The sequence below is a fragment of the Condylura cristata genome, unplaced genomic scaffold (assembly GCF_000260355.1).
Source record: "Condylura cristata isolate star-nosed mole 26May11 unplaced genomic scaffold, ConCri1.0 scaffold00020, whole genome shotgun sequence".
Lineage (NCBI taxonomy): Eukaryota > Metazoa > Chordata > Mammalia > Eulipotyphla > Talpidae > Condylura > Condylura cristata.
The window spans coordinates 11,462,177-11,478,303 of NW_004567121.1; the positions used below are offsets into that span (position 1 = coordinate 11,462,177).

General features: G+C 33.7%; 1 protein-coding gene across 11 annotated transcripts in view; it reads left to right on the forward strand.

The window, feature by feature from the left end:
- The window catches only part of NRXN1 (neurexin 1), a 976,600-nt gene that overhangs the window by 482,992 nt on the left and 477,481 nt on the right, over positions 1 to 16,127 (forward strand). For all 11 annotated transcript variants that reach the window (XM_012727414.1, XM_012727413.1, XM_012727415.1 and 8 more), the window contains 2 exons: positions 46 to 219; positions 5,781 to 5,900. In XM_012727414.1, coding sequence (XP_012582868.1) covers positions 46 to 219; positions 5,781 to 5,900 — 294 coding nt within the window. The remainder of the gene's footprint in view (positions 1 to 45; positions 220 to 5,780; positions 5,901 to 16,127) is intronic.

The following is a 16,127-nucleotide window of genomic DNA, read 5'->3' on the forward strand; positions in this document are numbered from 1 at the left end:
GTCAAGAAGTTACTTTTATAACTAAGACTTTTGATTTCCCCACAGGTGACTTATATATAGGAGGAGTGGCTAAAGAAACATACAAATCCTTGCCCAAACTGGTCCATGCCAAAGAAGGCTTTCAAGGCTGCCTGGCTTCAGTTGATTTAAATGGACGTCTCCCAGACCTCATCTCAGATGCTCTTTTCTGCAATGGACAGATTGAGAGAGGGTGTGAAGGTATTAAATCATATTCTATCTCATTCTAGTTCCACCAGTAAATGAGAAAAAAAAATGTATCTAGTTGGCAAAATTAACTTCTTCCACTGACTGAATCTTCGCTTAAGGCTTAGAAATCTTTATTCAGGTTGTTTAAGCTTAAATTCTCTGGGCTATTTGCAGCCTATACTAATGGTGTTGTAAAATGGGAGCTCTATCTATGGATGTTATTTTATGCTTCCTTGCATTCTATAGTTTCCCTAATTAGTGTGTTAATCAATTTTGCAATGCTTGCTTTATAACATTAAATAGATAATCACATTTAGTCTAGAAACATATGTTTACCTCAGCAAATGTTAATCAACTTGAGCCTGTTTTTGAAATCTTCATTCCATAGGATTTACAATACAAAAGAATAAAATTCACATACTATACTCTTCCTCAATTTGCTCTTTAGTTTGTGTCTACCTGACAGCAAGAGTGTCTCTTGTATATTGTTTGCTTTAGCAAAAATAGTTTTCTTCTATTACTCCAGGCTAAGGTGCCATACTTTAGAACTATGTTCATGTAGCTTCCTGTTCTCTTGTACTCTATTCCACTAAGATCTGTGGGAGTACTTTTTGATTGCTACTTGCATTTTAGATAATTTTCCCATCAACACCTCAAATTATTTGAGCCAATTCTCCCTCCATAAATGTAATTTAATCACATTATCCTAAATTTTGTGGCTCTGAATGTGCTGTTTCTTCCCTTTTAATGTTGAAAATAGTTTGGATCATTTTGAAAATTTTAGATTCATAGAAAATTTCGTGGAGGAGAAAAAAAAAATTTGTGAATTCTTTTCCCCTAGGAGAATTTGAATCATTTCTTCTCAGCGAAAATAATGCCATTCAATTTAACAATTTACCTAGGTATATGGAAGTTTTTTATTTAAAAATGTATTTTTCCCTCTGTGTAACAACATTTCACTGAAAATTCAGGTGAAACTCAAGCTGTTTTAACCATGCTAGAAAATAGACATTTAATGCCAGTGTTTGTTTTTTTTTTAACGAATTTTTTAAAGGTAACAAAAAAATTAATTTCCTTGGTTCAAAATTTGGTGGGAAAAAAATTTAAAAAAACGGGGAAAAATATGTTTTCTTCCATTAGCATTGAAAATAAAATAAAGGAATAAATTCTCTCTAGTGGATGGGTATCATAAATTTGATGCTTAGAGATGATTATTGAGCATATGCACTTTTTTTTTTTAATAAATGGGTGATACAGACTCTCTGGATAATATATTTTTACAAACAGCTTTAATGCAAATTGTTTGGTGAGTAACTTTTCACCTAGAAATGGTACAAGCCACAGACACATTCATTGTTAAAAGCCTACAAGATAGACAAATTCATAGAAGTGATCCTCCCACCACATGATGTCATGAGTGGGTGAGAGGGAAAGCTAGTGAGAGGAAGATGTATTGAGGAGTAGTAGTGAAAAAGCAATATTTGGTGTTATCTCTTTTTTTTTATTTTCTTCTGTCTTTCTGGCTTGATTGACACTTCTCTTGACTGACACTTCCAACAACATTAACTTTTAGTTGATTATTTCTGCCTCAGTGGTTACTAGTAATAATCTTAGATATACTTATTATGGGTACATAAAATACAGGTCTAATGATATATTTTAGGATTAGTGATCAAATTCTAAATAAACAGTGATTATCACTCTACAGATTGTGTTTTCATGGAATTTTGAATCTAACTAACACTGGAATCTCATCGGTAATAACAGAAATAGTATAAATTTGGCATAACCAAGTAGTGCCAAGATTTTCCATAATTCCTAAACAGTAAGACCCACAAATCCCCTTGCATGTAAAATATTCTTGTTCTTTCCTCAATAATCACTTGCTGCTTTTCATTTCTATCTAATTTTAGTAGCTAGTAGCTGATTTTTATGTGTTAAACACTTTTAGGAAAGGAGGAATCATATCCTGTCAAAATCTCTGTAGATTGATGTTTTTCTCATGTTAACCTATATTGAATCACCTAGAAAATTACTAATACACTTATTACTAGATGTTGCTCCCATGGTTTCTAATTCAGTAGGCCTAGTCTGGGGTCCTGGATACACATTTATAACAGTTTCTGAAATGATGTGATCCCACATCCTCTCCTTGAGGTCCACTCTTTGAAAGTTACCACTTAGAAATGTAGTTTCCTGCTTACATATAAGAAAATAGACTGGTAATCCATCAATGATCAGATACACTAAAACTCAATACTAAGTCAAGATCACTTTAGCCCATGCATTTTGTGAAAGCAATTTAAATCACATATACTTTGTGTAGACTTAACATTCATCCCTAGGACTATAATATAAGGTATTTATTAAAGTTATCATTGATTAAGCACTGATGACAAATTTATATATGCTATTTCATTTATAGCCTCAAAATTCCATCAATGAGGTATTACTGTCATTTTGGGGATGAGTAAGAGCTAACCTAAGATCACATGACTAGTAAGTAGATGATGAAAGCTTTAAACCCAGATATAATACTTCCTTGAAAGTTCAGACATATAACAACTTTTTCACCTTTTTTTGTCTCCCATAATTATAGTTTTACCTTCCTTTTCTTTTCACATGTAATCTTATTTTTAGCCATTTAATTCAAATGTCTATATGGCTTATTTCCAATTTTATTCAGTTGTAAAATAATGGAACATTATGTAACTAAAAGGAAAAAAAAAGTAATTCAGATCTTTCTCTTGTGCAAATGCCTGTCAATGTTTAGATATTATTCTAGAGAAGGTGAGTACTTTGAAAAATGTGTCTTGTCAGGCATAGGCATGCATTCTCTTATAATACCTGACTATAAAAGGAAAAAAGAGTACTGTGAGTATGAAAATAATAATAATAAAGCATGTCTTTATAGTCACATAGAAGCTTGGCAGGCACACTGAGTTGGTGTTCTGCAATATAGGTGATTTATATTGTAGGATTGCAGTTTTAGCATCTTCAGAGTTTACTTAATTTTAAAATTGTATTCTACTAATTGTTTCAAAAACAAAAATGTGAATTTCTATCAGTTCTTACTCATGTTCTTTCCTTTTGAAGGTCACCAAAGTAGCAGCCCAACAGCCCCTGCCTTAGCAGGCTCCTCTAGCCCTTTTCCTTGGCTTATCCCGAAGACTGTGCCAAGGAATATTGCTTTAAGAGCTTTCCCTTTTAAGTAAACATTATCTCAGACTCTAATGTCATGGGATAAAGATCATCAGACCACTTACCTATCACAAATCAGAAGACCAAACAAGCCTAAGGAATTTAGTGGCTCTTGGTTCATTACTGCAATAGGTGAAAACAATTATTACTTCTCTTCAGGTCTCCTAGGCCTGGTGGATTATTATTATTATTTTTAAATACAATTATTTTTGCTATTCCTGTACTCATTTTTACTATATAATTTGTTTTTATAATAGCATTTCTGAACATGTGAAAATTTGCATAGGTTGTATTACATTCATTAACTTTTATAAAGAATATATTTATGAAGAAAATCATATAACTGGAAGAGTTTAAAAAGCTGTTCTATAAAAGTTATGCAAAGTTTAATTGTAGACAATTCTCCTTCACAAAAGCAAATGTCATAAATATCCCCACTGTTATACCATATACATACACTTGTACCTATTTTTATATTTTCATAAAATCTATGAAATTTTACTTAGTAGAAAACATTTATGTCTCAAGGCATTTAAGTGGTTTACAGTCTCTTTTCAGTATTCTGTAAAATATGGCTTATTAGTGGAATTTCCTTATAGTAAGTATTCAGGGATCAGTGTATGAGGCTTAAATAAAATAAAGGTGAAGACAATTTGGACAAAATGAAATCCTTAGGCAGTATAGACCTAACCTGGTAACAGCAAGGATAACACACTCTGCAGGTGAACACTGAAATCTTGTAAAGGAATTTCATTATGGAGGATTATATTACAGTTTGTTTCTTCCACCCTTTACTTCGTTAATCTACTCCAAATGAGATACAGACAGGTAGGCAGGGAGATAGGCAGGTTGGTTGGTAAGTAGGCAGAAGGGTAGATAGGTAGGTAGAGTAGAATCATTCTGAGGACCAACTGTTGGCAGTGAGTGGCTGGCATTACAGCTTTGAGCCTTAATGCCAGCATAGATAAAAGATCTAGAGGGGAAACAATGAAAAGGGATAATTGGCCTGCTAATGATAAAGTCTGTACTGTATCTGCATGTGACAAATTGTATTACATCTTCCAAATAAGCAATATTGTCAATTTTATAACACCAAGAGAAAAAAAAAATACAAAATCCCTTTTAATTTTCCTTCATCATATGTCATTGGCTCAATTAACCATTTTTAAAAACATATATATATATATATATACACACACACACACACACACACACATATATACTAAAATTCTAATAAAATATTGCTTTCTCATTTTTGGCTTTTCTTCAGATTTACGGCTGTTAGTATTAATTTGTTTGCTCTACATAGCATTTCTCTCTTTACAGCAGCATGCTTTTTGAATCTGAACATTCTTCTGCATTTGCCACATTTCAGTATTGCTTACTAACATTTAATATATTTTGCTTTTTTTTTTTATTTTGCTGACAAAGTTGCATTGATGAAAGCTGACTTGCAAGGTAGATAGTCCTGTGTGTATAAAACAAGACTGAAACCCCCATAATATATGGTAGAAACCATAAAATAGCTTTTTTTTTACATTTTTGCAGTAATTGTTGTTTGGGTTCAGATTTAATTTTCCCCTTATTGAACATTGTACAAGAAACCTCATTGTGTAGTATAGTTTGCAAAAAGGCTTTCAGTCTTGAATGTTTGTACCTAGTGATTGCCTTTAGTGCTTTGACCATCCTTTTTTCAGTCTTTGTTTCTCAGTGTCCTAGTTATGATTCCTTAGAAATAGACTAGCATTCTTTTTACTTGTATGTTCAATGGGGCATGTCATATACCCAGTTTTTCATTTTATGTTTAATTGCATGAAATTGTTAAAGCATGTGAATTGATACTTGCCAACATACCTGTTCAAAACACTCAACAATCATGATGTTATTCATAGTTTATGCAGGGAAACTTCTGGAACCTCTAGGACATTTTTTGCATAACTCTCTTCAGTTATTTTGCTGATCTTTAGCTCTCAGTTTCATGAAGTTATAATCTTCATTTCTCATGGTGTCTCTATTCTTTGGTCAGAGGTTAAGAAGATCCATGCATTTTTCTAAACTCCAAATGGCAATAGAGAATTATTGATGATGGAGTGAGATTACCTGCTACCATAATCACACTGGAAGCTATGCACTTGCTCTTACTATTTTTTGGTTTGGTTTCATAATGTATACTGTCCTTTATTTGAAGCTTCAGCAAAACCTTCAGATCATAGTTTCTCTGTTCCTAATGCAGGTGTGTGGTCTAGAATATTTAAAACTGGTTTGGTCATGCAATCTGAGGTGTTGGCAACTACTATATGTGACCTAGCTCATGTGTGAAACACTTCAGGACTTGTTTAAAGAACCCACATTTCTTTTGGACTATTTTGCAGGGCCCAGCACAACCTGCCAAGAGGACTCATGTTCCAATCAAGGTGTGTGCTTGCAGCAGTGGGACGGCTTCAGCTGTGACTGCAGCATGACTTCCTTCAGCGGACCGCTCTGCAATGACCGTAAGTGTCACTCTGAGTATCCACTCACCCTTATCCTGGCTTCCAGTTATGGTTATGGTTTGATAGCCAGTCAAAACTAAGGGTCTTTACAATATTTGTGAGGGAGGGAGTTTAACTACTATAGCCAGGAGAAGCAGTTCTTTCTACAGAGAGGCCATTTTTTAAATACTTAAGTATTAATCGAGGATATCATTATCTCAGTGCTGTGATGATGGTGGTTTTTGGTTTTCAAATGTTTTTGTAATATTATAATTGTTAATGGTGACTGGTTGAAGGTCATTTTTTTTATTCCTCACTTGTGACAATCCTCCCCTAGATTGGGAAACTGACTTCATATTGATTCATGTTTAATAATTTTTAATTTCATAAAATTATATATTGTGAGCTATAACTTTTGTGTACAATGACAGATTTTAGTATATTTTTCTCTTTGTCTATATCTCTTTAACCCACCCTTGCCTTTTGCTTTAAAAGCAGTATGTTTAAACTTTGTAAACTTTTCAAGTATAGTTCCTTATATTTAGTCACTTGTGTGTGTTTGTTTTTGTTTTGGTCTCACAATGTAAGTCTGACAAGGAAACAGTGTTCACATTGTCATTGAATATCTACACTAATAGAGGTTACAACAGTGAACATAAGGATTTGGAGTCTGAATTAACTGCCTTAGAGAATAGACTTTTCTGTTTCTTAACTTTCAAATAGATCCTGCTTTACAAGACTTCATCAAAATAATAAAATGCATTTGCCACAAAGCATTGCATTTCTCTATACTGAGAAAATATTTCTGAAAAGTCTCCTGGTTGTAAAATAAACTACATATGTTCTTGTTGTATATGCTACTTTGCTATAGCAATTAAGAAAAAAACATTTAAAAGATGATGGGGTAAGGGCTGTGATGATTGAAGGTTTGGACTTTAAAGCAAAGGTTGAGCTTATTAATAGATTTAAAGAAAAAGTAGAGTTTGTTTATTTTAACCTTTGTCTACGTGAGACTATAGTCTCATTAGTATTGAAAAGGGGATCTGATTGAAACATTTCGTTGAACTGAGTTTTTGCAGCTGAGCATACAATTTAATTCACCAGTTATCTTTAAATTTTCTATGCAAAATATAGGAATATGAAACTAATACAAAATAAAATAGTACTAGGAACAGGCCTGTAAATATTGCATTACCATAGATGGATAAATATTTAGACTCTGTGCTATCACTGACACCTTCTGGATAATCACAATAAACTTGAAGCAATAGACAGGTATTCAAACCATGATATATTTGCAAAAACTGTATTTCTGCAAATCAACAGAAACTTTTTAAACAACTCTATTTGAAGGTTTATAAATAAAATTACAAAGATTCAATAAATATTTATATGTATAGAAAACCTTACCTATGCCTTTAATATACATGCATACATACATACATTTGTGTGTGTGTGTGTGTGTGTGTAGAGAGAGAGAGTAGTAACATTGCATTTGTTCCTTCCCCTTAGAAAATAGCATAAACTTATTCAAAGACAACCATAAGACTGATAATTTGATATAATTTTGCTGTGGCAAATTTTTAATCCTGAATATGAACCTGGCAGATGTAGGAACTACATGTGGTAGCTGAGAGAGCTTTTTTATGCATAACTTTTTTTTTAATTTTGCTGAAGAACTTTCTCTGCCAGACTCTGCTTAATCTAGTTTCCATGTTTTGCAAAGCAACTGTCATTGGGTTGTGTCAGATTGTGTATCCTCTTATACCAGTTAAATATGAAAAATATAATTTTCTGTATGTATTTGCTAGACATCTCCAAAAGGAACATCAGAGTCTTACCTTTATCTCTGAATCAGTTTTACAGAAAATTATTTGAATGTCACTCTTGGGCGATAGTAGTGGTGATGATAATGATAAGGCTATTTGTTATTTTCTTGTAAATAAGGTAAATGTCATTCAGTGAATGTGTCTCCTGTTATGCCTCTTGCACAAATCAGCATTAAAATTACTTTGGAGGGCTCTCAGAATACATGCATTTTGATTAAATCATTGCCTCTTATGGGTTTTGTGGAAATGTGAAATGGTTTCTTGGTTTGTACATTGGAGTTTCGGTAGTGAGGAAACATAGGTGCAAATCAATATTTAAAAGCAAGTGTTATTTTGCTATCAACTATGATTTGTACAGGTATAGCAATAACTGTTGCCATGAAAAATACAAGTGACTTGGCAATAAAAGTAGCACGCTACATTTTGCTTACTATTTACATAGATCAAAATGAAACTTATTACTACACTTCACTGTTTATTTTGTCAAATAGAATTAGCATTATTCCTGGCATTATAATTAGTGCCTTTTCTATATAGTTTGACTTCTAAAAAAAAAAAAACAAAACTTAAAACATACAGAACATTTCATTTTGGAAGAACATTTTTATCTCCATAGCTTAGGCTAGTTATCCATAATGTCTGTGACTGCAGTCTTTAACTGCACAGAAAATGGAAAAGAAGAAAATTGAGACAAAACTTTTTATAAAGAAGGAATGCACTCCCTTACAAATGAAACCCCCAAAATAAATGAAACTTTCCCAAAAAACAGAACTTCTAAATGACACCTGTCTGGTAGTTTCATAGAGAATACTACTTATGTAGCCTAAAGTTAAAATTAATGGGAATAATTTTTAGCAGCACAGTATAATCTTGGATAAATCATACCGATGATTGAATTCAAATAAATGTTTTTAATGATATGCAAAATGAGGTCAAAGGCTACTTTTAAAGAAAAGTGTGAAACTAATTCTTTCCCAGAAAATTGCATATAAACTGTTTACTTGTTGAAAATCAGATTGTGTGTATGTAGTATAGTGTACTGAACTCCTCAGTTCTTTCTTATCAATATCACATTTACTAAATTTTTAAGTCCCCAATCTTTTTTCTACTTTTCTCAATTATTATCTCCTAGTTAAGCGTTTCACTTCTCCTTCTTCCAATCTGTTCTATGCCTCTTTATAATTTTTGCTGCTTTTTTCTGTCCTCTTGATTTAAGTATCAGCAGATCTTGCTGATTGTTTTAATCAGAAGTAACTTTTTTCTTCCTCTGACCTCTGTAGAATGTGCTATATTATTTTTTCAGTCATTTTCTACATCATAGTTCTTTATATTTGATCTTATCTCCTTATACAATTATATACTTCCTGGAGGGATAATATTCCTTTCTTTCTTTCTTTTTTTAGGCTTGTAAACCCAGTGTTTTATATATCATGTTGCATATAATTGTGGTAGTATTAAATCACTAAATCAGTGTTGACTACCTGTGTGTATCTTATATAAGTATTTCTAGTACATCCTTAGTGGCCAATGGTTCTCTATAAATTAATCATTTTGGAGTTCATGAACCGCCATGGCCTGACCCTAGCTTCCATTTTTCACCCTTATCTATTGCAAAACCTTGTCCATATGGCATGTTACTGCCAATTAACTTACTTATGGCTTTCCGAAAAACATTACAATTTCAATTTCCTCGCCATTGCTTATGCTAATTTCTTCTCATGGGGGATGCACTCATTCCACCTGGAATGCATTCCTTTAACCATCTCTGCTTGAAAAAATATGATTTCATTTTCAATCTCTACTTAGGCTATTTCATCCTTTGGAAATTTTCTTGATCCTCTGAGCTGCTTCTTACCATTCCTGCTTGTGAAATAATAGAATAACAGTGTTGTACTTACTGCATTCTGTAGCTATTTGTGAACTTTCTCTTGGATATAACCACTCATTGAGAACTTGCTATGGATCAAGTCTGTGTTAAAAATTTACATTCATTGTATAAAATCTACTCATGCTTGTGCACTCACACATGTATATGCATACAAACACACACCCCACTTCCACCATCACAAACCTTTGTGCAATGTAATAATCCCTGGCTGCTTCACCCTATGGTCCAGACTAAGATGTAACTATACTAGCTAATTTAATGTCAGATTGGAGAAGATGAATATGGCTATGATCATATGGTGAGTAGCGAACATAATAACATTGTCACATTACATTAGTATAGAAATGTTGTGTACCAAATTACAGTTCATTTCCAATGGTGTCTGTTACTGCATGGGGATAATACATCATAGTACTGTATTTTGGTGCTAGGAAAATGTAAGCACTGTCATTAAAAGACTATTTTTAGAATTCTAAATTTAATCAAAAGGAATTTTTCCTGATAGGAATTTAATGTCTTTTGTATGAGAATTAGAAGTGTTCACTGAAACAAAGGTAAAATATATTTGATTGTGACTTGTTACCATGACATTTAAAAACATCTTCATTTTTGTTTCTCACCACCTTTTTTTAATTTGAAAATAGATTTCAATATTCTGTATCTGAACATCTATATCAGAACTACTAGAAGTAATCATAACATCTGTAAAAATAACTTAGATCAAAGTGACATTTTTTTCTCTCCCATTTAGATAGGTCAGTATTAAGCTATGAGTTGAATTTGTTGCTGATGGCACAGGGATGAATAAAACTTAGCAATTAGCTTGTTTCATAACCAAGTCCTTGTGAGCACAATGAATCTTCTTAACCTTGAATCAATCAAGCATTTCCAAATGGAAGCCCTGAAGTTTTTCAAAGTAGTTCATTAAACAATATTTACTGATAATGCCTTAGAAAAACTATAACAAACTAGCAAGGTCAGAACCTGTTTTTGTTAAGGAAGAAAACATTGGTCTTACTCATCTAGAAAATGCAACAGGAACAGAAAGAAAAATATAATGTAGGATAGCGAAATGTAATATAGAGTAGAACTGCTTTCTTCTATTAAATTCACCTTTGTTCTTGTTGGTAATAGACATCATAAAAATATGAATTAAAGGAAGTACTGGTCTTTTCATATTTCAATTGAACAGTTAAATGAGAGTGTGAAGCTGTATCTATACGAAAATATAGGTGTATGTGGGGTTGGGGGGGGAGGAGGACAACAGTGAGGTCGAGTATTGAGTATTTGAATTCTCCAGATTAGTCCTCTGTATTATTCAGCAGCTGAATGATCCATGATTCAAAGTAGCCTTTTAGTTTGTGATGCCAGTGTGGTACCAGGTGTCAAGAAGGAAGGGCCAGCTGTTTTTGTTTTTGTTTTCTCTGCTAAGATTTCCAATTTTCTGACTCACTTATTAAAGCTCTGTATCGACCTTGATGTGGTTCTCAGGTTGGCGTTGTTCATCATAGGCCTTATGTTAGTATGGAGGTTTAAAGCCTGCATGACTGTGGTAATATTCTCATGTTACCAGATCCCAGCTAGACAGGACAGTACTCCTTGTCATTTGCCCTTCCCTTTGTTTGGCTATCCTTAAGGGACTACAGTGGTTCCACTTTTCTCTAGATGATACTTCAGAGAGGCCTATAACCACAGACTCTCGATGAGTAGTTTTCTTTCCTGTGTGAATGTCTCACATTCAGGTTTCTCCCTTTGCCTTCTGCCCACAGCAAAACAACAGCTGCAAAATTAGGTGAGGAGGGGAGACTGCCTGAATCTGAGGTGTTAATTGTTGGAACTTGAGACATATAGATTAATTTTTACTTTTTAAATGGATTTTACGTCACCATAAGTAATGCACTGAAAGCCATTATGAATAAAATGATCCTTGTGTGCTCTTAGAATCCTGCATAATTGAGTATAAATAATATATAATTTTGTATCCATTTATTAATCAAGAATATATGTGGAAAGAGTAAAATGCTAAATAGGTCTCTACTTTTATGGAATCCGTTTATCATGGGCATTTCCTAAAGTAGCATGAGATTAAAAATAATTAGTCTAGACTCTGACAAATATATATATATGTATAGAATCTGGAAAAAATGTGATTGGATCAGGCATAATTCGTTCATGTGCTTTGTGGCTTTAGCCAGACTGATTAGTGCACAGAACTACGCAATGTTTTTATTTAGATTAAGCTAACACATTTTAATGTTGCACAGAATTAACAGATATCTATACACATGCTTCCTGTTTACATTTTATAAACCTTACCTTTCAGTCTTAACAAAAATCTTCATAAATTACAAGTGAGGATACCGAGGCAGGATAATTTAATAACTTATTTGGGCTGAAATGGATAATACCTAGCACAGATAATTTGAATGTCAGTCTTTCTTTCAGCCCACATTCTTATCTGTACCCACAGACCCTCCCCAACAGGAATAGATTCAGTGTCAGTTCTGTTAAATTCTCCAGTTGCAAAATTCTCTAGAGAAGTTAGTAATGACTAGCATTTAGTATTGTGGATTTTTTTCCCCCATCATCTGACACTTGATTCGTAGGTTTAATTTTAAGCATTATGTTGCATGAAACATGCTCTTTCTTTCAACTGCTTAGTTGCCACTTCTAAAAATGAGTTAAAAATTTATAGTTGTCTAAGGCATGCTATCATTAACTTCCAGTTCTTTTATAACAAGGTACTGATGATGAAAGAGAGATGGGAATTTTTCTGTGATTTTTCTTTGACAGTTTGAGTTTCTCAGAAACAACAATATTTGATACTGAAATCAGAACAAATACAGTTCCCAAATTCTGCTTGAATCAGATTTACACTGTAGATTGTAGAAAGTGAAAACTTAAATTCAGAATTATGATGAATGAATAAATGAATATTTACTGAGTGCTTCATTACACTGACTGCATCTTAGTTTCTTAGTATATGTGTTGAGGCAGGGGGAAAAAGACAGGTCAGAAGTTAGCAACCATGGTCTTTGAAGGATTTTAGAAGATTTGCAAGAAAAACAAGAGGATCTATGATGCCTAGATGCCAAGGAAAATTCACTAACAAGATGAATAATGAAGACCAAGGGCCTTTAAAAGGGAAGGAATATCTATGGAATGGTAAAAATCTCATGGGGAATGTTCAGTGTCCAGAAAAAGATCGTGATAAAAATAATGTTGAGCTTGCATTCAGGAATCAAATAATCATAAAGAAAATATATAGTGTGAAAAAATGCACCTAGCAGTGATCTTTTTCTTTTCCTGAACAAAGCACCCTATGTCTTTAATGAAATTTACTGTAGCAATTAAAAAATGTAGGATTCTTTTATGGAGAGGAATTACGATTGGCTCTCTAGCTCAGTGCTATTAAACATCTTTACTTCTCTGCTAGCATTCTACGACAGCGTAACATAGTAGGGTGATCTGACAGTGCCAGGTATCTTGGAGTGTGTGATTTTAATGACCCTAATGATCTAAATTCACATCTCTCAGAAAATGGCCTGCAAAGCCTGAGAATGCATCTCCCCAGGATTTGGTGAGATAGGAAGGTACAAAGACATCCGTAACTTGAAATGACTGTAGAATGGAACAAGTTTCATAAAAGGATGAGCTGATATAGAAGGATGTTTATAAAATGGGTCGCTAAGGATGTTTATAAAATGGGTCGTGGACAAGGAAGAGGCTGCATTTGACAGAGACAGTGGAAACTGTGTTCGTGTAGGTGTGAACGCTTCTTATAAATACATAACATATGACCCTTTAGGGAGAGAAGCAGATGGAATATGTAGCAGAAAATAAAGAATACATTTTGCTTGTTTTTTCCCTCGGATGGTACAGTGTATATTTTGATATTTGGCATCTTCTGTCAGGAAGCTTTCAAGGCCTCATCTGGATTTCAGCATCTCAGGGCAGAGCTGATGCTGGGAATGGTGCTGACTAAAACAAGCCTTTGAATATGTTCGAAGAGTTGCTGCATAAACATGCTAGCCACGTTTCCATGTCAAATCCTGGCTGGTTCCTTGAGTGCCTGACTTGAATGAATCTAGAACTGAGGGTCTGGATCCAGCCATTCTTCATGTAGAGTAAGACAGTGCTGCGGGAACTGTGGGCTCCATCTTCTACAGCATCAACCAAAAGTCAGCTCTCCTAGGTCCTATTCAGGGCAAGTGCTCTATTTTACTAAATTAAAAACGGGAAAAAAGTGTCAGGGAAGTATCATTTCCTCTCCAGGAGACATCACAGAAGTAATTAAGCTGGATTTGGTTTTTTCAGGCACATTCCTTTCATTGACAGTGACAATCATATTTTAAATCAAAACCTGGAAATATGTTCAATGTTGTTGAAATGCAAAAGATAAAATCCTAAGGTTCTTGCAATTAATTCTCATGAAACACAAATTTATATATGTAGTACAGTATGAGAGGCAGCTCCCTGAGTCATGACTGCAGTCTCCCCAAATGTAACACCTATATACTAGATGCTGATCATGATAATGATGGTTTTCCTTGTCTGAGTCCCTGAAAATTTTATAATAAACCTCAAGTTCATCTATGGCTTTAAGTTTATTTGAAAAATCCTCTTCTCCTAACCCAGCATTCCATGTTAACTTGTTATTAATAGATTTTGTTGGCATTCATTTCCCTGGCATTCTTGCACTGTCTCATTCAAAAGTTAAGATTCTCAATGATGTTGCTAAACAAATATAACACTTTAGCATGCTTTAGTCCTCATATGCTCAGGCACTAGCTCTTTGATATAGAAGTTTATAGACACCTGGTGTAGTTCCCACTAAATGTTCTCGATTCCTTTATATCTGTTGAATGACTCCCCCATATGATTTTCCTTCTCCTCCTTGAATTCCACTCTGCCAGGAAAATTCAGCCCATGAAGATGAAGCAGCTCAAATCAAGCTTATACAGAGCAGGATAGTTGTTGGTTAGTGGGTGATTTCTTCCACTGATACCTCTTCAAATATTTAGTTAGTTTTTTACATGTGCTTGTTTTTACTTCTCAACCACATTTTACATCTCATTTTTCTATTTTGGATATTATTTCCTGCAGTGCTTAGTATATATTAGATGTCCAATAATATTTTGAAGATTGGTGTCTCTGTTAATTACCTGGTTATATCAATGCTATTTTTTAGAGCAATTTAGGTTCAAATTTAAAAGGTACACAGATTTTCCATATGCCCCTTGCTTCCACACAAGTATTGATTCTTCCATCACCACCATCCAAGAGAGTGGGGTACTCATTACAACTGATCAAACTACTTTGACATACTATAATCTTACTCTGTTCATAATTTACAAGCACTCATGTGTATCTTTCCCTGTAGATCCTTTAAGAAAAAAATTATACATACTGTGTAACACCTGGCAGGGGCTATGCATTGCTTTATCACATTATGGTAAATGTCATTTTCATTATCTTTACTCCTGCTAATATTTGTGTCTTATATGAAATTAATTTGTTATATAGCTAGAAAGTGCTTGGAGTAAAAATGTGTGTGTGTCTGGGAAAATCTGGATTGCATGAATATCAGGGGAAATGGATTTATAATATCATTTTCTTTAAGTTCCAATAAAGTCCTGATTTGTGTATTATAACATTAAATATAGCAATTCTGAGACATTTAGTTGTTTCAAGATAGCAATTTTTGTTCAATTTACTTTTTTCTCATTAATTAGCTGATACCTGTAGGAATAATCACATTATTATGAAATGCTACACTGCTTATTTGATCTTTTTTATCTAAGCTTTAAGCTATTGCAAGAATGAGGTATTTTTCTGACAACAAAAGTCTACTCTCTGGGGGAAAATAATACCATATCTCTTACAAAAGAGCTTTCTCTTATGTGCCCTGATTAGTCCGCCACTGCCCTTGAAGAATTCTCTAAATGTTGCTGTTGTGACACCTCTAGAAGAGCCAAATGCCCATTTGGTGTTATAAGAGGGGACTCAAAATAACCTTGTGTTTGCCTTTTCATACTAAATATAATGAAGGCAGCATTTCTATGTACAGCTATACCAAGTGCAAGAGGTTCATTTGATCTAATTGCTCTGATTTAGTGCTTTAGGATAATTTGTTCTAAATCAGTTTTACAGGACGATGAATATTTTCTACTTCCCAGTTTATCTAAACCACAATTGGCCTGCCAAGTCCATAGTAACAGAATCAGAAATAGAACTTGCTTAGTTGTTGGCAGGGTTGGGGAAAAGAAATACTAAAATTTGTCTACTAAATTAAAAAGGTGGTAGGAAATGAGCTAGTCTATGTCAGTGGCTCCCAAAAAGGTGGTATCTGCACTCACAGTGTGAGCAAAACAGGTGAATTTATTAGATATGTGCACTTTCTTAGGCCAGACCTACAAAATTAGAAATTATGGATTAGGGCTTCAACACCTATATGTTAAGAATTATTGGATGATTCTGATATACACCTAAATTTGAAGATTACTAGGCTGGACACGTAAAGTCATCTTA